Here is a 26751-nt window from a genome sequence, read left to right on the forward strand (position 1 = left end):
TATCCCACAACTATCTAATTCCGGATGCTTATACCCAAATTCTGGGATCCCGGCTAAGAATCGGCCTCAACTATATAGTTCTATAATAGAGCCCTCGAAAATTGGCCTACGGTGTTGTATACATTTTATTTGATCCAGAAATAAGACACCCCGGATTCCGGAAACAGAGAGGTATCTAGTAGAATAAAAAGCCTATATCGCGGCCACTGCATTGTTATTGTTAGAATCGAGCTCCGTGGGTGTTATTAATTAGGCCCAAAGCTTAGAATTGCGAGATATTAAGTCACACTAAGTGAGGGGACAGCACAGCCACCTATAGTATATTAAGTCAAAGAAACATCCTAACTGCAGGACCGAAGTCGGAGGTCCACGACATTCCATAGCTTTAGTAAGATACTCTCCATTGACCTTCTTGAGCTGATCAGAATCAATTCCAATATAGACACCGATATCGGTTAAGGCGCGGTGCTCGCGAGGATATTCTATTCATGCTTTAACGTCGCTAATGGCATAGAAAGGCTTGATTTTGTGGGTTATCAATGAAGATGCTTTAGTCTTCGAGCCTGGAAAAGGTAGCATCCCAAGATGTGCAGGCCCAGATTTACGGTCTTCATCTTGGAGAAGGGTTTGGTCCATCACCGTGAACACATCGCAGGTTACTTAGTTTTGCCTATACCACACTACACAACGTAACAGGAACCGCGCGATCTCCAATGACTTTTCACAGCCTAACCAACATTTTGTTCAGCCAATGTAGAGTTAGGCAGCGCTTTGATGGCAGAACTGCCTATACAGGAATGCTGAACAAAAAAATCGTGATATGTCAACCATAGATACTACCATTGCAAGTTATCAAACATTTCAATAAGAATCAGTGGGACACACTATCCTTTGCGTGGAGTGGGTCCAGATGTCTTGCACGCTTTGCCTAGGCTCATTCCAACCTCAACATCAGTCATTATTTCCTGACGGCTAAGGCTTTCTAGGTCATTGTCGAATTGGATACGGCCTGGTTGAAACAACACCAGTATGCTTGAACCGCCGAACTGAAAAAGACCGATCTCATCACCCTTCCTGACATGATGGCCAGGCTTTTCTATTTCATCGTGAATCCTATTATCACCAATGAGACATCCGAATAGCCGGGAAAGTAGACATAGGTTAAACTTACTCCACTGTCCCTACATCTGTAGCACCAATAGCTACAAAGAGAACATCGCCGAAGCATTCACTTTCGATGCAGACACAAGACCTGGCATTTTCCGTCAAAATGTTGACCGAACTGTGCAAAGCGACCGGATCGACTTGAAAATAGTCTCCCGAGATGTGCTTATGCCACTTCACATTTCCCTCAACGGGTGAGTGGTACCGGTGGTAGTCTTGCGGACTAAGGCGGAAGCTTGCAACGGCGCCATTTTCCCACGTTACTGCAAGCTGATCATCTTTGATCAAGTTCGCGACCGTGAATTCGCTGCCTTTCACCCACAGGGCTTTAGTCTCGTCCACAGTTCGGTATACAACAACTCGACAGTCAGCCACAACGACAGCTTTGGTTGGATCATTTGCGGCATATATCGGTCTTGCATTTGGGCTATGCTTCCGAACAAAAAAGTCTTCAAAAGTGATGTAATTTTCCGGATCAGAGGGCTCGAACTGAGACATATCAATGCCATAAAAGTCGATAAAGCCTTTGATCTGCCTATGAGACTTTAATTCGCCTTCCCGGCGCCCTATAGAGCCTTTTCAGCATATTACCAGTAAAGTAGATCAAGGGAAACCCTAGGGTCAAAGACATGGGGTCATAACTCACCTGCGCTGATGCTTTCCTCATGCGTCCAAAAACGTAGAAGACGAGTCCGATCAATCCACTCCGTGACGGGATTGAATAACAAGAGGAGCTTGATCTTTTTCCATATAGGTTGTTGCTCACGCTTGTATGTTCCACTCTTCCGATCAACCGTCAGCCAGCCAATTTCACGCCTCTGCAGTAGATTTAGAAAACAAAGGATAGCATCGAGGAGCCGATGGATTTGGCCAACGATGTCCAACATTGTCGATCATGAAAGACTTCGTGTATCATGAAGATATTGTCAAAAATTCTTTCCTGCAATAAAGCCTGGAAGATTAATCGAAATATGGTATGGCAGAGTCGCCGGATTTTGACTTGGCATTTGCGTCATTGTTAGGTCATCCATTACCACTCAGACGTCGTACACCTGTACAGGAGCGGTTTATTGTAATACGGCAGTCTATTACCGCTATCGGGCCGAAACGAATTTCCCCAATATAAATCCTTCACCGTCTTTTATACCGTTTTTATACCTACTCACTTTTATAAGCCTACCGGCCCTTTTTCTTTTTCTTATATTTCTTTTTTCTTTTCTTTTCTTTTATTTTTTTCTTTTTTACTAAGGCCTAATTAAGTATTGTATATCGCCTACATGATATTTAGTATACCTCGATTAGCCCGTACAGTCATAAGCAATAAGTCCTTTCATACCCCCTACCTTCATATAATTTGTATGATTGACCCGAGGCACTCGAAAACGGGTAAAAAGAGGTGAAAAAAGAGAGCCTAAGTAACATAAGGCGACAAAAATAAGTAAACGGTATAGTCATGTGGAGACTGCCTAGTATTCTATCAATAGCACTGTGGGCAACATTCAATACTCCGTTTCCTACCCATTTATTGAGGCGTATCAGATGCAAATGCTGTAATACCCTTCATCGGTGATATCAGCCCAGTGTAATTGTTAGCCCATTTCACACGCAAAGTCCCACGTCCAGACTTGTCTCACCGTATCCTCGTTCATGATCAAACTGTCTTTCAGGGCTTCAGCTTGCTGTTCAGCCAGTTGCTTCGCACAAGGATTGCCATCAATTGCGTAATCCGTCTTAGGAATGATCAGTCAAACGGTCAATTATGCGTTGTTGCCAATCTCGACGTCTCTCCGTCCTGACATCATTCCCGGAATACCATTTGAGGAGGTCCTCCTCCTTGGTGAACCTTGCAGGCTCAGGAGCAGCTCCAATGTTGAAATTGGCCGCTGTCGCGCCTCTGGAATGCCGTCCCGAGAAGATCATCCCTGAAATTGCCAAGGCTGCAAGCGACTGTTCCTCATCAGAGTGTAAGGTATCAGAAACATCAGGCTCAGCAGAGTCGTCCGTAATGAGATATTCAAGCTCGGGCAACAGAACAATGTCCCCTGGGTAGTCTTCCCCAGATGCTTCATTCCATGCATCAAATTGGACTGTGAGCTCGAACTCCGAATATGCGGGATTCTTGAGTTCTTCCACAACCGGAGTCCCACATAACGCGCAACGTAGTCTCCCATTGCTAAATTTCAAGAGAGACGGCGCTATTACTGGAGCCGTCTTTTTTTTTTTTTTTGGTTGTTGTCTTTATTTGAAACACCCACCCTATTCGGATAAAAGCCTAGCGTCGAAGCCAGCGCTAATACCTAGTTGGCTAAAATTTCTAGGTGTAAACACCACGATCCTTCGATTTAAGACCACGCCAAACCGGTCACTCCACCATGACTGCCACTTACACCATATCGGATGTGGGATGGAAAACGAAATAATTTCAGATAACATAAATCAACTCACTGTAAGTGCTATCACCGTGCCCACGATCATTCCCGATAGATTCCAGGATGTCTCCATTGATGACTCATTATCACACCAGTGTGTATGTAAAGGTTGATCTGAGAAAGGCCATGAGATAATCGGGGTTCTGTGCCATGAAATGGCATTCAACGCACAGATGTCAGAAACGTTATTCGGGATTTTGAGAGATACTGTACAAATCGTCACTTAATGCAAAATGCAAACTGAATCTTCTTCCCCTTACGTAGCGCTCATCACATATGAATCCGCAAGGTTCAAACTTGCGGCACATCTAGGTTGCTAACTATCATTCAGAATTACGAAATGCTAAGGAAAAGAGAAGCGGAAGGCAATGAGTCGAGAAACCAAAATCCAGTAATTGACTGCGTTTGGGTCGTTAAAAATCTCAAAAACTTCATAATATACCACTCTAATACCGAGTTAATTGTCGGAACCTTTCTTACCACATTCTCTGGGATCATGGAGATGATCTCCTTAGCATATGCTGCCGCAGTTGCAGCTGCATAACCTTGCCAATTCTTGTTTTTGTGAGAGTCTGCATAATCACAGATACCACGGATTTCTAAAAATGGAAAATTCTCACCCAAACTAATTGCCAACATATCAAAACAAAGCATACCATGCTCTTTGGCAATTTGGTCCTAAGCAGAACCACTTTTCATGACCAAATTACCAGGCCCAATCAAACCATAGTGAACCATTGGGTCATTGTTATGTCGGAAAGGTCGAAGAACTTGCTCTCTCGGATTACAATTATCACATGTTCCTGTCTCAGCATGACTATGCTCTGCTTTAAAGAGAAGGTCGTGCTCTCGACCAGGAAAAGCATGATGGGACATTTGAGGGTAGCTTGCCAACATTTTCGAGAGGTATGTGGGAACTTGGCAGTTTCTCATCAGGTGATTAACTTGCAACTTCCCAGTAGCCGCCAAAAAAAGCTGAAGTGGCTTGGCTGGTATTTTAATATAATGAAAATTGCCAAAACTGGAACTTTGGTCCATATCCCAGTGCAGCAACCCTCCAAACCGCTTTGTCGGTTTTCCTACGACAATATCGCCTAGCCGCACATCAGTTTCTTCGCTAGGCACAGCTCCACCAAGGCCCACGACCAGGCCAAGCCGAATTGATCTGAACGTATGCAGCATCTGCCTCACAGCTTCATGAGTAGTATCGTTATAGAGACATGCAGAGATACACATACACATGATGACCACGTTAAGAGTACCGATTCTTCCCAGTATATAAGGTTGACCGGTTAAATCATTTGGTAAGCTGGCGTGGATCTCGTCTAACATGGCTTTTGACACAGCCATCTCGACTTCCAGGGCACATATCCATCCAACTGCATAGTCATCCTTGAAGTCTGGATTAAGTAACGGAAGATCGGCTGTAGCTTGGGTGGAAAGCACTAATAGAATCTCTTTGGCATATGCTGCCGCAGAAGCAGCAGCATACGGTTGCCACAGTTTGTTCTTATGTGCGTCTGCATAGTCACAAATACACCGAATGACTAGGCATGGGAAGTTGTCCATTAAACCAGCTGCCTCCATCTCGAAACAGAGGATACCGTGCTCTTGAGCAAGTCAGTTTCTGGTTGAACCATCCTTGATTACCTGATTTCCAGAACCAATCAGGCCATAATGAATATAAGGTTGGTCAGTAAAGCGCAAAGTCCGAATGACTTCTTCAATTGGATCGCAATCACTGCATGAGTTGCCCCAATATGCTTGTACTTAGCGCTAAAAAGCTTGCCACGCTTCCGACCAGGAAATGTAAAGCTAGACATCCGAGGATATTCTCATAACATTTCAGAAAGGTAGCTAGGCATCTGACTAAACCCTTTCTTATAGTTCGCTTGCAGCACGTTCGCGGCATTCAGCAGAACTTGAGGTGGCCGATTCAAGAAACCAGTGCGTTCAATGACACCATTCTCGATTGATTTCCCATAGTCATATTGAATGACACCCCCAGAATCTTCTGTTGGACTGCTGACCACAACATCGCCCAGTTGAATGTCGGTTTTTCCAACAAGTACACCTCCCCCAATGCCAACCATAAGGCCAAATTGGATTTCGCCAAACGTACACTGCATCTGCGTCGCCACAACTGCTGCTGAGGTAGTTCCATACACTTTTAACGGGAGGCAAGCCACAGCAATGTTGACAGCAATCCTTCCTAGTGCGTAAAAATTCGGATCACCTGGGCGGCTTGGTAGGTCGGGGTAAATCTCATCAAACATAGACTTGGCAGCAGCCATCTCAAGAGGAAGAGCACATATCAGACCAACAGTGTAGTCGCTATGCAGGAGGATTTTCGCGGAAGCCATTTGGAGAATCTTGCCAGCACAGCTGCCTCGCCTGTTTTTCGTGACGAGTAGATTCTGAAAAATGCCAATGGATCCGTACAGAGTCAAATGGACCAGAACAAGCTTTGTGAGCTAGGTTGTTGGAGATCGAGGTCACCCACAGCCGCAGAGGAATGAAGAAAAAGAGGATAGGCTGGGAGTGGGTCTGTTAGGTGACTGAGTTTCGGGCAGCTATCGCTGCGTCGGGCAAGCAGAGATATCACGTAAATAGATTGCCGGCTGGCTAGACAGCCGCCCTTTTCAGCGAATTAGGGTCACACTTTAGGATTCTGATTTGGATCCGCCGATAATCTTGTCCGAATATTTTGAGGCTGATTGGTCATTTTAGATCTAGAGTATCACAAATATCAGTTATAAGACCTAGCAAGACTTCCTTAGCTTAAAACAAGAAGGCACCCCACGTATCGGGTAAGACAGGTCAGTGTCTGACAGGCTTAGTGTACATAGTGATGAGCAATTCTATGATCGTTCAGAACGGTCTGGCTCCAAATGAGTTTTTAATTGCCATCGGGAGTCTGTTGCGAGAGATACATAACATGTAGCCAAACACGTTGGATCAACTACAGCCGGTTTTGTTTTGGATTGTTTGCATTCCAATGGAAAATTCTTGATCACTACAAATAGCTCTTACCATTACGAGACAGCTGGTTCTCGTAACAATTGTATGCCTAAATGCTGGGATTGGGATATTAATATTCCGATCATATGTCCTGATATAGACTAGGACATCTTGGCATTAGAGGCGGAGAAAATAATGAAAGAGTGCAAATGGTGGCGCCAGATGGGTGACGCCGATTTTCGGAAGTACTGTACCATAACATGGTTTAGAGAAATGAAGATAACAGCAAATAAACGGGATACGCCGAAGGCCGAGCATAGCAGATTTCCCGAGCGGGCACACCAGTGCTTCGGGGCGTGAAGGGTATTCAAGTGGTAAAAATGAAAGTAGTTTAAGGGCGTTGGTTAAATGTAATATGACCTAATTTGGTTCATCGGAAGTAGTGGTCCACTCTCGCGTAGAGTGTCGTATTGGCAGGGAGAGACGGCCGCGCTGACCCTATCTTAACTAATGTAGTGGTGGAACCCATGACAGTAGCGTATTAGTGGCCTGAGGTATCACAAATGCCCTAGGAAGCTTGCATGCAATCTTCCCCTTCGAGAGAGGGCATCCTACGATCATCAATATGACTACAGTTTTTCCACCAGATTCTTCATTCATGACATAGCTTTAAGATCAGTACTTCAGTCGCTTCCTGAGACTACTCTCTACGCCTACGGTGGGCATGGGAGTGGTTGGTTGTCTTCTCTCCAATGATATCGACCCGTCTGCTATATCAGACTGCCATCGAGCCATCCCCATTTCACTAACTAATTCTTGATCTTTTACCCGCGCCGTTGGTGATTTATTTCATAGCCTGCATTAGGGTCCTGCACAATGCAGAAGCACAGCGTCACCGGGCGCTCGCAGATACGAATTGCTTGCGGCCCTTTATACTTTTAATCTTCTCATCAAAATCATCCATAAGGCCCTTTTTTTGGTGTAAGAAGGGAGTCATTTCGACCGCTAAGCGCCTTCTGAGCCTAATAGCTGTGACAACTGCGCACCCTCAGCGCACCGATATTGGGCGACTAATCAGACATTTTGCCCTTTGGGAACCTCAGCCTCATGTATGAAAAGTTATCTTTTGCCTTTTTCTTTTCGTTATTCTGTTGGCTAAGCTACTATCACTGTATGGGGATATGCAAATACGGACGGATCGCGGGCGCCAGTTGAGCAGACTAGAACCAAGTACTATCATACTCGAAGATAGATTCACCGCTGTACGCTCATTAGCATTGTGCCTAATCCCGCATATATTTTTCTTTCCGAGTTGGGCAGCAAGTAGCACTCATCATAGAGCCGCGAATACTCGCGGTAGATGTGGATTTGTTCGTACACGAGAAGCCTGGTCTAAAAACGGTTGAGCCAATGTTTAAGAAGTATGTGTGTAGGGGTTCGATGTTAGAACCTGAGTGTTCGCACATCTCACGTCTCTGCGTAGCCATAATCTCACAATAGTTGGGGCTGACGTTGAGAATTCCGCTAGTATACGTGGTGCTCTTTCCTAAAATCGGAGTATTTCCACCTACGCGCCGCTACCTTCCTGGTAACGAAGTACTTCCCCTAATACGGTCAAGCTCGCAATACTACGGTAACACTAACTAGGGCGAGCAACATTCGCGGTGATGCTACCAAAGGATAATGTGACGTGACAAAAGTGCCTTCTAATCTTCACAATTTTGTCCAACTTTCAGCTCGAGGTGGCTGTGTGCAGATACCAAGAATCTGGCTGCTTCAGGTAGACCAGTACAGCCTAATCTAGCGCTGACAATCATACTACCAGCCGAGAACGCCCTTAAGATAGGATCATAACAATCTGCTGATTGGTCTACGGCCGGATAAGCCCTCCAGCTCCACGTAGCCTTCCCCTCATCCCCAACCTGATGAGCCTCCATGTAGATATTGAAATATCTTGAATCGTACACTCTCCCAGGCTGTCTAGGCGTAAGTTATTCCGCTTTTTTTCTTTTCTTTTTTTTTTTTTTTTGATATGCCTGAGAGCCAAGTTACTGAGCTTTACTACTAAGTTCGACACTAAAATGATACTCACACACGACGACTACACGGTAGCATGGATCTGCGCGTTACCGCTGGAAATGGCTGCTGCGAAATCCATGTTGGATGAAGACCACAACAATCTTTTTCAACATGCGACTGATTATAATTCATACGCACTCGGTAGACTGGGTATTCACAATGTGGCTATTGCTTGTCTACCATCTGGCATTTATGGGACCATATCTGCCGCAAGAGTGCTGTCCAACATGCTATCAACCTTTCACTCTCTAAAATTTGGCTTTACGGTGGGCATTGGAGGTGGTGTTCCCAGTGAATCGACTGATGTTCGCCTTGGTGACGTGGTAGTTAGCAATCCACATAAGGCCGTCGGAGGGGTGATCCAATATGATCATGGGAAGGCATGTGATGGCAATTTTGAGCGGATAGGATCACTCAACAAGCCCCCTCAAATTCTATTGACATCGCTTTCTCAAATTCGCAGCGATTACATGCTTGGAAAGGGACTTGTTCAAGAAATAATATCAAACGTCCTTCGAAAAAAAACAGAGAATGAGGGCAGATTTTTCACGCCCATGCCAGGATTTGTTATTCAACTCAGCATACAATCATCAGAGTGGCAACCTAGATTGTTCAAAGTGTGATCGGAATCAGTTAATGGATCGTGCGCCAAGGAAGAAAGAACCTCAAATTCATTATGGCGTGATTGCCTCTGGGAATAGGGTTATCAAGGACGCCAAACAGCGAGACTCTATTGCTCAAGACTCGGGTATCCTCTGCTTCGAAATGGAGGCAGCTGGCCTTATGGATCAATTACCGTGCTTGGTGATCCGCGGGATAAGTGACTACTGTGACTCACATAAACCACAGGATTGGCAAAGATATGCAGCTCTTTCTGCAGCATCTTATACCAAAGAGCTTCTGGGCATCGTTCCCAGTAACACAGACAGACACGTGGATACTTCAATGCAATGGCAAAAGGCTCCCTCGCAATATTCCAGTGCAGTCACAATGACACAAAAGTCAGCCCACCATCCATCTTCGACTATCCACTCAGGAATTACAATCAACCCCAAGGAAATTACCAATTACATTGGCACGCCTGTCGTGAGAAGGGTCAACAACCTCCATAAAGGATCCCCGGCAATCACGACTTGCAACCAAACCTGCTCATGTAACTGTCACAAAAGGCATCTAGTGAAATCCCCACCTTTCATGAGACCTATTATGGGTATATACATTGGGCGGCAATCCGGGGCGACTATCGAAAGATCCAGATCCTTCTTCAATCTAGGGCCGATGTAACAGCTGTGGATGGATCAGGTTCAACACCACTAATGCTTGCAGCATCTTCTGGCTGCTCAAAATCTTTGAAATCACTACTAGACGCTGGCAGCAATGTTCACTCTAAAAACTCCTACGGCTCGGACGTTCTTTATCATGCTTGCAGACACCAAAGTGAGCTCGCGCCAGTAATTCAACTTCTTCGCTCAGGTGCCTATGTGAACTCGCAAAACAAAAATGGACACACCTCTTTAATTGGAGCAGCGATCAGAAATAATACCAAAATCGGAAAATATCTCCACCGCAAGGGCGCTACCATTGATATCAGGGGGCAGGTGGTGAACTGCGTTATTTGAGGCTATTTTTCATAATAGCCATCAATTCCTCCGATTGCTTTTTCATTTGTCTGCCGATTACACGCTTGTCAGTAACTCAGGCTCGACTATACTTCATTCTGCTGCCCTGGAAGGTGATTTTGAGACCTTGAGTATTCTGCTCCATACCGACTTGGGGCAGTTGAATATTTCGCATCGTAACAAGGACCATCTTACAGCAGCCGAAATGGTTCAGCGGCGGTCAATTGTTCCTGGGGGGTTTGAGTTGATGGCTTTTGAGTTATTATCTTCAGTGAAAGCCAAGACAAATCCCGATCAATGCTTCGACATCTAGGCTACTATCGTGAGGAAGCAGGGGGATCTTTGGCTAGATATTCCTTTTTTAATATTTCAATTCCCACCGACATTTCATTACAGCTAGCTCAGAGTTTCATTCATGCTAGATGAAAGCCAGATTCCGTTGGCTACAATGTCTAGGTGAAAACACCACGATTTTGTCGAATTGATGCCACACCAAATCGTGGCCATCCCACCATCACCTCTTCTTACACCATGTCGGACGGGGACGATGAATTACGCTTTTTAGTTTAATATGTCCACTTGTAGTTTAGCGCTCTTTTTCTTATGCCTATCCGTGCGTGGTTCTATATACCTCTTCCTTTCTCCTACGCCTCGCAGGTGAGGCATTGTTGCCATTGACCCGGATCACCGAGCCCTAAGCTCCGCCACCTCTTTACTCTAGTGTGACTTATTGGACCTCTGCGAGGCAATCCTGCGAGCGTAATCTGCTCTGCCCTCCCTCGTCCAGCCCCGTCTTCTCCTTCACCCCAAAGGTTATCCTTAACATGGACTAAACCGAGACATAGACCTACATTTTCAGACCCTCGAATGTCAACCGTGGCTGGTCGATAATTGACCTTCCGCCTATATAGGTGTCTTCAGTCTACACTCTTTGGGGATATTTGCCTATATAGAACATAGTTTTAAATCTGTCTTAGGGCCGCCACATCGAGCGAGTGCCTCGTCAAACTTACTTAATGGCACACCCGTGTGAGTTCAGAATCTCTGGCGAGAAGTTGAGAGTGATAGTTTCTGGAGTCGATCCTAAATAGCATCTCCGCTTCACAGGTTCCGGCTACAATCAAAGAACAAGGAGACCCATGTTGCGCATACTAGTGGAGACAGAGATTCATATCTTGTGTTCTCCTTGATACCGGCCGCAAAATAAAGCCATGGGAGACTTAGTTCAGAAAGTGTCACTGGTCATCCGCCAGCGTGATGTGATCGTTACATATCTATGTGCAACTATCCAGCTCCTTCGGCTTCTTGAATGGTTATATTTCATGGAATAATGTCAAAAAAAGGAAATTCAAGAACAAACACAAATTGAAACCATGTTACAGTAGGCATTTGCTGCTGATTACCCGCCCCACTACCTTACTATGTACCTGCCGGCGTGCAGCTTGTATCTCAATCTTAGGCGAATCTGGTCACGTGGCTATATCTTAACAAAGTATGAACGGGTTGCTGATCTATGACAGGTCTATGACCCGTGGACGTGTGCGTGTCATAGTAGTATGCGTCAAACTATATCACCCTCTCTTCCCCCTCCCCCCTCCTCCGCAAAACATTCCCTGTACACGCACTCTATATATTAATTGAATGAATGCTCACCATGACTCGACGCCTTCGCACATCTTTTTGCAATATTCTGCGACTCCGTGATCCAACCCCCAGGGTCGAACCGGTCGAACCCAAGAAATCCAAGACACTCTGGATGATCCCAGCAGAAATAGTGGAAATTATCTTCCAGCTTCTTTCCGATCTAGACCGAGCTTGTTTTGCACTGAGTTGTAAGAGGTTGCATGCCTGTTATGTCTCATATAACAGACAATGTGGAATAGGTGTACTATCAACATTGCCCAGGACGTTGCTACTTCGCCGCCTTCAAAACGAACGCTGGGTATACTGTTGTAGATGTCAAAATCTTCACCAGTACTCTAGATGGCAGTTTCTTCAATTTGGTTGGAGATGTGATCCAAAGCCCGCTATATCCAAATGTAATGCTTGGTGCGACGTCCAACGCGATGACAGAGTTGACATTTGTCCATGCTCGAGTATCACATTCCATCAAAAACAACATCCAATGGAGTACTTTCGATCTCAACTGGAGACCTTAAGGCGTTCAGATTATCAGAAATTATCGGGGAGGTTTACACATCTCTGCACTGTTCAGCATCCTCTAGCACCGGTGACTGTCCTAACTCGAGCTTGGTTCAACGAAACTTCCAAGACTTTCCAGGTGGAGAATCAGTTCGCGTTCCAGACTTCCAAAGAAGCAGCTTCGTCAGGGCTCTTCCAAAAGATCAGCTCTAGACTAAGCAGGTACGAAACCGAAATCTGGCTAAAGAACTTCTTTGATGAAGCTCAATCCAACTTCTTCATTGGGGATGAAAGCTCTAACTGGTACCAATGCCATGGCTGGAACATTGCGGGGGGCAGACCGTATAATTTCAGGATAATGCTACATAGAGATTTAGGGGGCGATAAGAGACCCAGCAAAGGGTGGGAAAATAATTGTCATAGTTAGTGGATTGTCGTCTGCTAGATTGCTCGTTTTGCTCCTCCCTTTCCAAATTGGCTGCCATAGGCTGGTACAATATATGCCAACTTGAACTGTTCTCCAGCCTAGAAGCACTTAGATGCCTCAATATCAGTATTTTAGCTGTTTCAAATAATATTTGTGCCACATATTTACTGCCACGCCCTCCTGTCTGGTTTGGCGACTGGAGCCGGGTAAGTCCCAGCAGCTAGTGCCATTCGATCGTTTGTGTATGGTGCCAACCGTCGATGAAAGGCTAAGCAGAGCTTGACTGACTATTCCGTAAATTCAGAGCGCAAATCTTTCATGATCTGACTATGTTAGATACCGCTTTGCATTATATCTTATCTGTTTATGCATCGCTTTCCATGCCTCGCTCGCCTTGCATAGTATCTCGAATATATTCTGAACATGGCCTCTCTTATAAAGGCCAAAGTCGTCAAGTTCGCTGAGCGGCATGCAGGCAAGCCAAACTTCTTATTTTGATCAACCAGCCATATATTGGGACTCAGGTTCTCGTCATGAATAGCTTTCCAGCTAGACTAATGGAGTTGAAAGTCCCTTCTCTTGTAGCGTAACGATGCCCAAAGTCAGATACCCCCTTCACGCTTACAGGAAGACAATACGCTTGGCACTAATCAGTGCAAACGTTAAACTGGATATCGCATATCCCGAAAAAATTAAGACTAAGTCAACTTTTTACTGTCAACCAAGCTTCTGCAAAACACATACTTTTGCACGAATCTAATTTTTGAAATTGCATCGCAACGCCTTGAGCTATCACTCTCAAAATACTGCAATTTATTCGTAGCTTCCTGCTACACCATTTGATTCCATTATCATATTGGTAGGGACAGCAACGGATCTATAACGAGGAAAGCTACCCGACCAACCGCATCCGGCAAAGAAAACCGACCCGCCGACACCCGTGGCGGGACCAAGAGAAAGCATCCAGAGATTAACACCAACACTTCGGTCATAAGAACCAACAGGGGACCGGTAGCGAGGCCCGCTAAATCGGCCACATCGGGTAACAGGCAGATCTTCGATATTAGCGCGATACCCACAACGGAGAGCGCTTCGGGCTCGACATCAGCTTCTCGGACCTAAGTAGCCTCAGCAACATCACCAGCAGTAACGCCGATGCCGACACCAACCACAGTGTTTCCAATGAATAAATCAACCCTAGAGACCATCCAATACAACGTCCACCGCTCGAAGGATGTCGCCATAGCAGAGTTCCTCCGGAACCCTAGGGTTCTCGAAGCTAATATCATCGCGATTCAGGAGCCGTGGGACAATCCGTATACCGACACAACGCTCACCTAGCAAAAGCAACACATGAGCTTGTCTATCCGACCTCCAATAAATGCTTCGGTGAAAGGACTAAGGTTTACATGTTAATCTCGAGGTGAATTGGCCAGTAGACGCATCACGCGCATAGGAGATGCGCATAAGGTGAGAATCAAAAGAGGTGAGAAAGAGGAGAATAAGCTTAGCCTCATCAATATATATAACCCCGTGGGTTATACCAATACGATCCTAAAGCTCGAGGACATGCGCGGCAAAAAGGGATCCTACATTGTACTCGGAGACTTCAATCTCTACCATCCAGCCTAGGGTGGTGATGATGCAGTGCAAGACGCCAATGCCGACGCGCTCATCGAACTCACCGATTTAGCTGACCTAGATCTCTAGTTGGCCCCTAGCAGCATCGCCCGAGATGAGGCTGGCCATCGGACCACAATCGACCTAGTCTTTGGCTCTCACTGAAGCTGTCCATTGTCCGTTCACGTAATTCGGCAACGCGGGCCAGAACCCAAGAATGGGCGGTGCTGGTCATGACTTCGTACAGCGCGCGAATGAATTGTTCCCAAAGAGCAGTAAGGTTGAGCTCCGGAGAAAGGTTGCCCTGGGCCTTGCGCCGTGCATTCAAGGCGTCCTGCATTTCTCCGAAGTCACCAGATATTTTGTTGAAGGTGTCGCACATGTTAGTCCGGATCTGAGGAATATTTAGGTACTCGAAGACGGCAATAGCGGAGGTCAGGTATTCATGGGCGATCGTGAAATGGTCAGGGTTGTTGAGATCTTTTTCGCGCCACCGCGATGCGGGCACTGGGGCAAGGCCTCCCCAGAGGCGACTTTTGAGAAACTGAATATTCTGCCCAATATGGCACAGCCCGCTCAAATCCTCCGGGTCCGTGATCCGCTCTATCGCCTTCTGTACAGTTGAGAGAGCGGCCTTGTTGAACGGCGCAGGCGCCCACTGTGAACTTGGGGCCATGAATAGTGGGAATTCATCAGAATTGGGTAAAGCTAAATCGGTCTTCTTCCCGTTCGGTAGGATACCATGCATTATGAATTAGATAAAATGCAAGATAGCTTGTGGTTCAATCAAGGTAGCCACTGATTTGGTTAGTGAAGTGACAGCGACGCAGAGACAAGTAGGACCGTACCAACTGGTAGGTCCTGGCTCGTCCAATGTTTCTCCGTGATAACTCGATCCCCTGTAAGGGGTAACGTCAAAAATGGAAGCGTTTGGTTTGGCCGATGAGCCAGAATCTGTATGGGAATATCGCGCGATATTGGCCTGTGTCCAAGGCGCGAGCTTCCAGGTAATGCGATGTGCCACCAAGCCAGCACGGGCACTAGCATTCGCAACGCGAGGTACCGCGCGGAAAGGTAATCCAGCGAAGACACGGCGGTTGACCTGTGGTAGGCTTCGGGAAAGCCTGGCCGTCATGATGCATTGGTTGGATGTGATCAGCAGGCTTGCAGGTGGATGGCGATCCCAGCAGATAAGCTCGAGAGCTCGGGAGTTAGGGACAGTAACCCCTGGAGCCCCCTTTTTCTAATCAGCCGCAACAGAAATAGACGACTGAGCTTGGTGCTAGCCGATCAAGGTTAGTCATTTTATCCAATCTCTGGCGCTCGTTCTGGCTGCGATATTGGTTTCAAGATTCTTACGTCTAGTATATTATCGACCAGAAAGTGGTTTAATCCAGAAATCGAATGTCATTATCGAGACTACCCTGCGTGCCTAGCATTCGCTTGGTCTTCAAGTCCACATAGAATTTTGTGTGTATCATGTGTACAATCATTTTACGCTGCCAGGAACTCAAATTTCGCGCCATTTTGCAACCGTTTAGGGGTTGATCCCTGTCTGGGTTTGGATGCTATATTGGGACGACGACATGGCGGATGTGGTGTTTGGATCAGTAATAATACATAGCATCGCGGCTTTTGTCCGTTTGAATTTTACCGTTCAAACCGAAACATGATCTAATGTAGGCAAGTAACCATATTTGGATCATGTGATTAACGTTAGGGTGTGAAACAGCATCTGTATGTTTGCGGCATGGAAGCCGATGTCTGGCGCCACTGTAACAGACCGCCAGGGTTCACCAATAAGATTCCTGGTGGACTCTTGATAAAAAAGAGTGAGAAATTGTAGAGTGTAGGAGGGTGCTGTGATTTACAGGAGAAATAGGCTTTAGCACTTTCCGCGATTGGACCTCGTCTCCTTGAGATTTAACGCGCAACGTACCATTGCTAAATTCCAAGAGAGACGGCGCTAATACTGGAGCCCTCTTTCTGTCTTTCTTTTTTTTTTTTTGTTTTTGTCTTTATTTGAAACACCCTATTCGGATAAAAGCCTAGAGTCGAGCCAGCGCTAATACCTAGTTGGCTAAAATTTCTGGGTGTAAACACCACGATCCTTCGATTTAAGACCACGCCAAACCGTGGTCACTCCACCCTCACTGCCACTTACACCATATCAGATGTTGGATGGAAGAGTCATCACAATTTGTAGTCATGAGTCAGAAGAAGGGTGTGAGGTGAAATCAAGTGTAACCAGATTGGGTAGATTCCGATCCGCCTGGAAACTCTTGGTCTCTTGGCATCTGCACATAGCCACCCGAGAATTGAGTGGGCAGTTAGGAGCTGAATTGGCTTCGTCGCTAAGTTCTGTCTTTCCCGAGTTGGTAGTTGAAAGGGGAGCTTGCTGACCCACCCGCGCAGAGCCTTGACAGGCGCCATGGGCGGTCGAGGCAGTGCCCGTGCATCATGGGCGATCTCGCGGTCGCAAGGCAGATTTAACAATTACTGTACTCCACTCAGGCCGATCAGCTCAGGCCGATCAGCCTGCCCATTTCCTAGGCTTCTGCATATCAGTCAATCTTAGGGGCGCGTAATCAAACCGTAGTGCCAAAATGCTATTTCGGGCTCCTTCCATCAGCCACTAGCTTGAAAGTGCGCTACGGCTAGGTAGACTCAATCAGCTATATTAAGTTTCCTCTAAACCTTGATCCTACATCTTTTCAGGTGTATATCAATCATGAACGACACTATCACAACCACCCGTGGCTGGGTCCCGGAACCCGACGGGAGAGGGACGTGGGGCATTTTATCCACTTGCGTTCTCACAATCATTCTCTGTTGCTGGACATCCGTGTCTCCAAATCTGCCTGCCCAATCCGATGGCGCATTCAGAAAATGGAGATACAAATTCGATCTTGCTTGTATTGCAATACTCGGATCTGAATTCCTATTGATGCTAGCTCTGGGCCAATGGTCATCTGCGCGCTGCTCTGTTAAGGTGGGTTATAAGTTAATTATACGTCGGTGTGATGTCGAAGCTGACGGGGCAGAATTTCTACGAGGCTGGATATAAAGACTGGACTATCAAGCATGCGTTCTTTGCCGATATGGGGGCTTTTGGATAGAGCCCCCGGAAATAGATCTTTTACCTTCATTTCCGTTGGACGCCAAGCAGCTCTATATCCTAGTCAAGGAGGGATACGTTGAATATCCCATATTGGAAAAAGAGGAAATTGAAGATAAGAGTAAATCAGATGGACTAGCTACGTAAGTCACAGTCTACCTTGATTGAAGTTTCCTTTCTATTTATTCACTATGCTTACCTAGGTAGGTTAATGACAATAGCACAAGTCCTATGGTTCTCTTTAAACTGCATCTTTCGTTTTGCCCAGGGACTCTTTCTTACCACACTTGAGCTCACTACCCTCTCCTTTATTCTGGTCTTTCTCGTGACATCCTACTGCTGGTATCACAAACCTATGGATATTAACAAACCAATCATCTTGAAACCTAAGAAATCCGTGGCTATTATTCGGAATAATCTTGGTCAAAATTCCGGATCGAAGTGGTATGAAACACCACTCGACTTCCTCTCACGAGATGAGTGGTTTTGCGCTCGATTTTGGAAATACTACGTTCAAATCCTACACTATATACATATACCGCTATTTACTCGGCCGGAGCGACGACCATATGATCGCATTCCAAGTCATTTCATTCCAAACGTGGATACCCAGGCGGAGATAATCTGTGCCCCAACAATCCTTCTCTTCAGCTCTGTGTTTCTTATTGCCTGGAATTCCACCTTTCCGTCCGCGACAGAGAAGCTATTTTGGCGTATCACTAGTGTGAATACCTTGGCATTTGCGTTGGTTGCAGGTCCTCTTTCGCTATACTTTCACAGAAAAATGTTTCAACCGGAGTTAGCAAAAGCAAGGGCACAAGCTACACTGAAGCGGAAAAGTGGGTCTAAAAACAGATGGATCAGCCGTCTTGCCGCGAGGCTTAGGAATATTGATCCTGAGCAGGATCCCAACCTGGAAATCCCCCTTCGAGCTTTGATACCAATTTCTTTTGTCTGTGCCTTTTACTGTGTGGGTCGAGGATTCATCTTAACGGAAGACTTGATTGGACTGAGGACCTTGCCGGAGAGTGCGTATCAAACTGTCTCTTGGTTAAAATACGTACCGCATTGGTAATTTGTTGTGGTTGGAATTTTTGTTGCTAAGGTGTAGCTTATAAATTATACGATTATAACTAGGTGTGGTTGTAAGGCCTAATATTGATAGAACTTCTTACCCACCCCATTCAGCCACAGATGAGGAAAAACGTGGGTAGTACCCCATTGTTATTGGTCATTTGCTGCCCCATAACCTCTTCGCGACGGGCCGAGTCTGAAGAAGTCCCAAAATACCCCACTGTCTAGATTATGATAGGCTACAATAATTAACATGTTGCAGCAAGTATTCGAATTCCAAACTGTAGTTGACGACGAAAAGGATAGCTAACATCAGTCGCGATATCATCGCTTTGATCATGCTTCTGATTGGAAAACGAGAACCAGGACGACCCAGGAGGGGTGGAGATATCGGGGGTGTTTCGGCAGCTACCATATCATTGGCGCGGCTTATATTGAAAAATCAGGGTTTGTAGCTACAAAGCACGCAATATCGTGGTCTTTCCGTCGTCGCCTCGACATGCACCATATCGGACGGGTACAGCTAATTACTCTCTTTTTTATTAATGACCCTTCGTTTTCAGCGTATATAGTTCTAATATGTTCCCCTGCGTGGTTCTATAAAAACCTCCCATTTCCCCCTGTATGTTCGTCGTTTCTTACCCTTATCTATCCTTTGAAGGTCGGTTTAGCGAGGTAATTTTCCTATTGTTGTCCCCTATCTTCGTCAAAGCGAGATATCTCTCAATCTCCTGACTCAAAGTTTCACCTTGCGCAGGAATCGGTGAGTAATAGTAGTCCAATCATTTTCTGCGCCTCAAAATGCTTGAAAAAGATTAATGCAGCAAGCGCACTATCAGACTATAGCATGACCGGCACGCACGGTATTATCCGCACCCGTTTGCAGCTCCTACAACTAAAGCTATCCCAAAATGTGGCTATACACTTCCAAAAGAAGAAAAGAAGAGCCTTCCAGTGAGGTACAACCTATGGAAAGTACCTACGGCTGGAGTTCTACCTACTTAACATGTGCAGAGTAGTCCCCTTTTGAGGTCACGTCACGATGTGCCTGGTATAAACCGTGAACAAATTTCAAAGCGGCAAGGCAACGGCTTGTAGGCCAGGGATTTAATACGTTCGTACCATCCTATGCTTCCAAGTCTATCACAAACATCTTCATTCCAGCACAAATCTCACTGGTAGCCTGTATCACCAACTGCGATTCCTCAACAGAATGCCTTCCGCTTTGCGGTCAAAGTTAACATCGCCTAAGGGCCGCGCCCACGGGACCTGCTTGCTGTACTCGTGCGACTTTTTCTCTAGATTTAGCTTTCGTCAATCCCGCTTCTGTCGAAGGTATTTCTTTTCCGCGCGAGACTCGCAAAATCTAGCCATATTGATATTGGTTGTACCGTAGAAACAGAGTAGACTCAAAATAATGGATATAGTGATTTCTGAGATGATAAAAAGTAATATATTAACAAAGCCTACAAATATAAGTTTGGGGATGGAGCACCTTTTAATACTCACCTAGCTAAACCCTTCAAGCTCTCGCTTGTGGTAACACAATTACACGCGCGTTTGTTTGCTGCTATATTCGTTAAATATATATTGTATTTAGTGCTGAGTTTCATGTTCTTTCAGTCCTCCAACATCCTTAATACAGTAGTACTTTCGAGTTACGGAAATTGTAAGATTGCTAGCAGTATATTATTGAAGATGACCTGGAATGTATTGATAATTCCTGAGGTATGGTAAATCAAATGCACCATACTGGAAAGTCGTAGAATGCTTCACTGGCTTAGACCTGTGTCTGTCTAGAAAATTGAACATTCCACTCCCTCGTTCCCCCTAGACTATCCGATGGCCACATAAGCATTTTGCTCAGGTCTGGTGCCTCGAAGAATGAAGCCTCTAGCAAAGATCGGGAGCGACCGTTAGTTTGTACTCTTCCGTTTCGTGACTTTCTCCAGGACTTCGGGATAACGTCAGCGGACACGGTCAAAATAGAAGCGTAGTATATGATAACATACTCGTCTCATAGGAAACCTCAGAATGTTCTGTGCCCTGTACCTCGGCTTGAATACCATTGAGACTCCGCCTAAGAGCGTCCTTTGAGGCGGCAAAGACCATCTTGCTTCTTATTGGGGCATTATCTGGCGTCCTGTCTCGATGTTATTATGGAGTTGGGGGATTTATGTATGCAAGATAGATGATGAGGAGATAACACACCAGGTTATAAAAAGAATCTTGTTCCTTGCACCCTCTGCGGGGTCACTTTCGTACAGGAAGTCTTTGACAGCAAATCGACATTCCGTCTCTGGTAAATCGGCGATGAAAGCATCATGATCCTCACTCTCGGAAGTCTTCTCCACGATTATAGTTTTTTTGTCTTGACTCATGTTGTAGATGATATACCGGTAGGACTTTTTCAGTTTCAATTCATTGAAAGTACAGACGCAATCATCCGCTAAACTCACACCGCTACGAGACTATTTTCGGACTGTTAGCTAGGGGTCTAATTTCGATCAAGCCTGAGGGAGATGCTTGCCATCTTTGAGAAGCTTTATAAGGGCTTGCGATAAGTTTAAATCTTGAAGTGATGGACTTTGATGTTTGAAAACACATGTGTGAGGAAGAAGAAAATCAAATACAGCAGACGTACTTACTTATACAAAGGTATGGCGGAAAAGTTAACTAGGCCATAGGCAGATATACATTATGCTAGTGACTATTGGGTGATGGATCAACTGTGATGCAGCTTAACCGTGACGGGGAAACCATAACGTACGTATACGCAGTAGAGAATCTACCCCTCATCGCTGATCTTATCAACTTTGACCCTACAGCACCAATCATCAGAGGCATGCTCAGCTTAATGCTTATAAATTTATACGCGGGGGTCTAGACTTTATAACCACACCGCTGTTTCAGGGTCTTGTCCAATGACCTAAACTTTGAGTCCTCTATACAAGGCTCACATGCAAACTATTTCGCCTAGAATCAATTGTCGTGAAAGTGAACAGAAGTGGCAAACCACGCTCTACCACGTCATGCATATATGCAGATCTAAGAGTACTGGTAAGGGAATCAGACTCTGCGGCGTATTGGCTATGGAATACGACGACTTGGAAATTTACTCGTGCGTAATCCCTAATGCGACACTTCAACCTTCCTACCAATCTAGAGTGCAAGAAAAATGATTGATACTCCTTAGCATCCTCTCTATAAGAATAATAAGCCACAAGCCTAGCTGATGTTGCCGTATACCGAGTCAGTCTCTCGAAGTGCTGAAAAAGCTTCCATATCTGTTTGTGGCCAATTTGCTTGTTGTGCAACATAAAAGTTGGCGGCGTAGCAGTACAACCGATGGCACTGCCCGCTTCCTACAACCTAATTACCTAGAAACGTAGTACAAATGAGCTTGGGCTACATAGAGCTGAATCAAGTCCCACTCTAGAGCACCCGCAGTTTACTGACCGCTGTTTCCTTTCATGCATGAATTGGCCACAAAATTGATAGACTATATCAGTTGGCAATCAATATTCCAATTTGGTTAGACAGATCGTCAGCAAGTGCTTAAAGCTCTCTTCGTGGTATGATCAACCACTTCGTTCGGATCGTCTTATAAGTCTACAGCTCCACTCTTGCATCGGCGCTTCAGCCTTTGTGCAGGAAAATATTGTGCTTTTTCCAAGTATCATCAAATAACTAAAGGAAAAAGAAAAGAAATTGGTTACGGTATTGTTTCCCACCGCTTTATGTATACTGTAATAGATGCTACTAGGTGATCCACTCGGTATACTCCAACGACTGATCCATCAACCGTGATGCCGAGACTGCCAGCTAGATCTAGAATCATTTGAGAAGAAATGATTATCTTTGAGGTTTATGACCACTGCCACGTCATTCTCATCTAATGGATTCTGATGTAATAGAAACCCATATAGAACAGTGCCAGTGTATAGTTAAAATGTACCAGCTAATTCCCACTTCCCGTTCAGTATAGTGGCGCACTGACCCGCGCTAGATTGCATATAACCACAGCGGAGTATCTTCAACAGAGCTTTCCTGCCGAGCTATGTAGTCAACCGGGAATACGGCCCCTCGAAGAACCTCTTCTGCTATTGGATTCAGTCACCACGCTGCAGAGGGCATTGACAGAGGTCAATGCTTGGGGGGCTCAGCAAGATTCTTCAGCATGTAGAGGTTCTTCTTAGTTCTCTGAACGGGGCCTGGATAGTAGGACTTCTGGTAACGTGAGATCATGTAGCAGATATTAGCTTTAGAGGAACATACTAATTGAGGAGTAAGAAATGACCAGACCCCCGATGTATCCGCCGAGAAAAGAAACACTTTCCCACGACTCTCGGACTCGGATACCTAGATACGCATTTGCTCCGTAGAGCTTACTATACTCGTGCGAGTCTTTCTCTAGATTAGCTTACGCCGATATCGCTTCTTATATTGTGAAGAAACGGTGTAGGGGTAAATGGCTAGGTGAGCTAAGGGTGAGAATCCCGTATTAAACACTAATGATTGCGCGTTATAGCCATTATTACCTTTTTGACACAAATCCTTGTAGGTGTACAAACAGATCATTTAAATAGGGACATAAGAATTAGAACCAGTCTAATGCCTATCAAAATGGACCACGGCATCAGAACGGACCGTAAGAATTCATTTTAAACTGCTATATCGTCGCGTCAGTTTAGTGATAGCGACCACGCTCTAAGTATTTGCTATTGCTAGAATGTGTAACTACGCTTTTTGCTAGGTATTAGTACAGGAGATAAAGGTGAATATAATCACTAACCACCAGTAAAGCCAAATGCCAGTAAATAACTCTGAACGAGTACTGTATGCTCAGTTTAGACGCCGGTGACACAATATATACCGAAATGTGTCATCTTACTACGAAAAATGGTTCATCAGGCTATTTTATATGTTGTAGTGATTACCCCGCTAAAGGAATTAACTCGCTACTATGTATTCCAGCGGTTGGAGGATACATAAGTTCTCAAAATGACTTTCTACAGTACAGTAGTTCCGGGAAACGGTGTTACCACCTACACTCTTTCATTGTTTCTCAGGCCCTATTGCCAAGATCCGCTAAACTACTTTTTGGAATAACCAGGAAATTCCGTAGAGTCTAGACTGTGTGTCGTAAATTATCGGATTATTGTAATAGGGGGACTATATATAACCACGCACGGGCACGCATACCGGTGGCGCTAAACCGTACTTGATAAAACTAATCCGGAAGTAGCTTCCACCGTGGTCGTCCGATATGGTGTAAGTCGAGGTCACAACGGAAAGGCCACGATTATGCGTGGATTTGCGGGGTAGAATCGTGGCATTTCCGTATAGTGTAACAATCAGCCTAGGACTTAGGTAGACGGTGATTACATTCCGAAATCTAAAGCTAAAAAAAGGAACAATAAGCAAAGCAAAGAAAAACAAAACTCCGCTCAAAACAAAGCGATGCGTGTCGATACCCGCCTATACCCCCCGAGAGCCAAAACACTATCACCTCTAGCAGCGAGCATAGTCGGACCTTAAATTGAATGGTACTAACTCTCTTAGCTGGTGAGAACTGCCTCCTAATTTTGCAATACTGATTGTTACATTTCGTAAGCAATATAACGCAGAAGGTCTCAGTATTATGCCAATGGCTGGAATATAACATGGTAAAATAACGTTCTATATCTCCTTCGAAAGGACCCACGGCATCTAACCTATCTATAGCGGGACAAACTTCACTTGTGATACATTTACTATCATTGAGACTTCCCCGAGTAGAACACCTATTCTCACTCGGTATGTCTGTTTGAAGGATTGGTATGGGCCTTTTATTCTGTATCGACAGTTTCCTGCATCCGTTTCCGCCACTATCAGTAAGTTTGTATTGTTTTCCTGATCTTGAAAAAGCTTAAGGAAATCTGTGGTCTGTGGGGTTTTAATATTATTGATATATCCAGCATCTTTCGGTCAGCCTGCGGGGACGAAAGCTACATCTGCAGAAACATCTTCGAGAGAAACCATCACTGCGTCTGGCGCAGGAGATAGCATACAATCAAAAAGCTTAGGGCTATCAGGGGGTGCTATTGCAGGAATAGCAAGTGGTGGGCTTGCTGCCATAGCTTATGCTGCGCTGTTTTTCCTCCACAGGAAGCTAGTTACATCCTTTGGGAATTGGAATCAACCCACAGTGCGCAACGCGCATCCGAGGGAGCTTTCGGCTCAAATGATGATCTTGTCGAAGGAAGCAGAGGGATGTATGTTGACATACATGGGATGTCTCTTTGTGCAGACTGAGCTAGTTTGCCATTTCTTTGTTAGATCAGGCTTTATAAAGAGCCTTCTTTTGATAGATTGAAAATCAGTTTCTTCTTCTTGATTTTCCCTAATGCTAGTATCTGCTAGTGTATCTGCTTCAGTATCGTAGCCCTTAATAGGTTATAAGGCCCTCGTTTTCCCCCTTTGCTTTATCAAAGATCTATTGATTTATTATCAAGGTCTATTCTTTTATCAAGATCTATCAAGATCTAGTCTTTTACTATCAAGGATAGCCCTATCAATAGGCTATATCTTGCTAGTCAAGAATTAGAATTGTATAGGAAATGCTATATCCTATCATTTATTTTAAGAATAGCTTTAAAGGCTATATCTCTTACTTATTTATTATTTATTTATTCATTTTTTAATTAGCTAGGATAGCTGATTCTTCCTCCTAACAACCTGCCCGAAGTATACACCACCTTTAGCTAAGATAGGAAGTGAGGGCGGGGCGCGTCGCTATACGCTAGGTCCCGACCGCAAAAATAGTCGCTAACAGCCTGACGAAGCTGCTTCTAAGGCAGAAGCATGTAGACTTCGTTAAGCTATTGCGCATGGCTCAAATTGAGCACCTGGTCATAAGGAAATGACCCAAAATGGAGCTGATTCGCAAGCAAATGGCATGGCTAGCGGCTCAGGATAGGATACTACGGCCGCTGAAGGGGTGTCGCAATTATCTTACGAATACTACATGGAACCGGGCCTATAGATGATCCGAAGGCTTCGGAAATACAGTAGGCCCGGAACCCACAAATGTAATTAGAAATTGCCTTATAAATAGCATGAAATACGGGTAATGAAACTTAGAGTCATTGATATCTCCAATTGGACGGATACAGTACAGATCGTGACAGATACTAGCATCGGGGAAAATCAAGAAAACGAAACTAATTTTCAATCTATCAAAAGAAGGCTCTTTATAAAGCCTGATCTAACAAAGAAATGGCAAACTAGCTCAGTCTGCACAAAGAGACATCCCATGTATGTCAACACCATTTCCTGTTGCTGGGCCATTTGCTTGGTTTCCATGAGCTCATTGTGGAGCTTGCTAACTTCAGCTTCCAGCTTGTTGATGCGTTCCATGTAGACCCCCTCTCGGGCCTGTAACTCTGCTCGCCAATTATCCAGCTCATCTGCCAGCTGCGCTTAAAGCTGATCTAGGATCTCCTCATAGGCTGCCTCCTGCTGGGCTAGGGCGCCAGCAATCAGCGCTTGATGTTTGGGTCGCTTGAGCACCCTCAGGGAGGTTCTTCTGATTCCATTCCGGGCCTCACTTTCCCGGCTCGTCCTTCGTTCCTGGGTTCCCTGATCCAGCAAGGGTCCTATAAGATCCTCCAGGCTTCCTGGCTGCCCACCAGCTGGTGTTGGGGTGGAGGGCAGGACCAGCGTCTCTCCTGAGTTGGAGGCCACGTAGCCAAGTCGGGGGGTCGACCCGTGCAATGCACCACCACCAGGACGTTCTGGAGCCTTCATGGTAATTATTAGGGGCCAGTTGGCCTCTATTAATCAATTGACGCGTGAAACGACATGTTTTTTGTGAATGATGATTTCTGATTTTTATATACGCAGGCCTTCTTTTTGTTTTCTCGATTTATACTGATTATGAAGAAAAACAATGGCCCTGCAAACAACCGGTCTGTACAACACTGGGGATGCAATTTCTCTTAGAAGACCAGGATTCATAGATGATTTTCAAGAGAAAAGTTCGCCGAGGGACAAACTCCAAATATTCGGGCCTTGTCTTCTCGTTATTTAATAGTCAGTGGTATCATTTTACAGTACATAGAACTTTTTAGAAAT

At 45.2% G+C, this 26751-nt stretch overlaps 8 protein-coding genes across 8 annotated transcripts; 1 reads left to right on the forward strand and 7 right to left on the reverse strand.

Moving 5' to 3' along the window:
- Nucleotides 1-884: 884 nt before the first annotated feature.
- N7446_007147 (putative phosphatidylserine decarboxylase) lies at nucleotides 885-2051 on the reverse strand (the record flags this gene model as incomplete). The annotated part of the gene is made up of 3 exons (XM_058515893.1): nucleotides 885-1113; nucleotides 1172-1730; nucleotides 1811-2051. The coding sequence occupies 3 exons, from the start codon at nucleotides 2049-2051 to the stop codon at nucleotides 885-887; spliced, it is 1029 nt and encodes a 342-aa protein (XP_058373071.1).
- Nucleotides 2052-2753: 702 nt separating this feature from the next.
- On the reverse strand, nucleotides 2754-3556 carry N7446_007148 (uncharacterized protein; the record flags this gene model as incomplete). The annotated part of the gene is made up of 3 exons (XM_058515894.1): nucleotides 2754-2894; nucleotides 2962-3337; nucleotides 3552-3556. The coding sequence occupies 3 exons, from the start codon at nucleotides 3554-3556 to the stop codon at nucleotides 2754-2756; spliced, it is 522 nt and encodes a 173-aa protein (XP_058373072.1).
- A 1872-nt stretch (nucleotides 3557-5428) lies between these two features.
- N7446_007149 (uncharacterized protein) lies at nucleotides 5429-5956 on the reverse strand (the record flags this gene model as incomplete). The annotated part of the gene is made up of 1 exon (XM_058515895.1): nucleotides 5429-5956. The coding sequence occupies one exon, from the start codon at nucleotides 5954-5956 to the stop codon at nucleotides 5429-5431; it is 528 nt and encodes a 175-aa protein (XP_058373073.1).
- Nucleotides 5957-14538: 8582 nt separating this feature from the next.
- On the reverse strand, nucleotides 14539-15189 carry N7446_007150 (uncharacterized protein; the record flags this gene model as incomplete). Its single annotated transcript, XM_058515896.1, has 1 exon — nucleotides 14539-15189. The coding sequence occupies one exon, from the start codon at nucleotides 15187-15189 to the stop codon at nucleotides 14539-14541; it is 651 nt and encodes a 216-aa protein (XP_058373074.1).
- Nucleotides 15190-15195: 6 nt separating this feature from the next.
- On the reverse strand, nucleotides 15196-15576 carry N7446_007151 (uncharacterized protein; the record flags this gene model as incomplete). Its single annotated transcript, XM_058515897.1, has 1 exon — nucleotides 15196-15576. One exon carries the CDS (start codon nucleotides 15574-15576, stop codon nucleotides 15196-15198), a length of 381 nt encoding a protein of 126 aa, XP_058373075.1.
- A 1596-nt stretch (nucleotides 15577-17172) lies between these two features.
- Nucleotides 17173-18634, forward strand: N7446_007152 (uncharacterized protein; the record flags this gene model as incomplete). Its single annotated transcript, XM_058515898.1, has 3 exons — nucleotides 17173-17433; nucleotides 17563-17702; nucleotides 17767-18634. The coding sequence occupies 3 exons, from the start codon at nucleotides 17173-17175 to the stop codon at nucleotides 18632-18634; spliced, it is 1269 nt and encodes a 422-aa protein (XP_058373076.1).
- Nucleotides 18635-20549: 1915 nt separating this feature from the next.
- On the reverse strand, nucleotides 20550-21014 carry N7446_007153 (actin-binding ADF family protein; the record flags this gene model as incomplete). The annotated part of the gene is made up of 3 exons (XM_058515899.1): nucleotides 20550-20587; nucleotides 20646-20776; nucleotides 20845-21014. 3 exons carry the CDS (start codon nucleotides 21012-21014, stop codon nucleotides 20550-20552), a joined length of 339 nt encoding a protein of 112 aa, XP_058373077.1.
- A 5083-nt stretch (nucleotides 21015-26097) lies between these two features.
- On the reverse strand, nucleotides 26098-26424 carry N7446_007154 (uncharacterized protein; the record flags this gene model as incomplete). The annotated part of the gene is made up of 1 exon (XM_058515900.1): nucleotides 26098-26424. One exon carries the CDS (start codon nucleotides 26422-26424, stop codon nucleotides 26098-26100), a length of 327 nt encoding a protein of 108 aa, XP_058373078.1.
- Nucleotides 26425-26751: the final 327 nt, after the last annotated feature.

The sequence above is a fragment of the Penicillium canescens genome (genome assembly GCF_028828765.1).
Source record: "Penicillium canescens strain IBT 15451 chromosome Unknown utg000004l_segment0_segment0, whole genome shotgun sequence".
In the NCBI taxonomy this organism is placed as follows: Eukaryota; Fungi; Ascomycota; class Eurotiomycetes; order Eurotiales; family Aspergillaceae; genus Penicillium; species Penicillium canescens.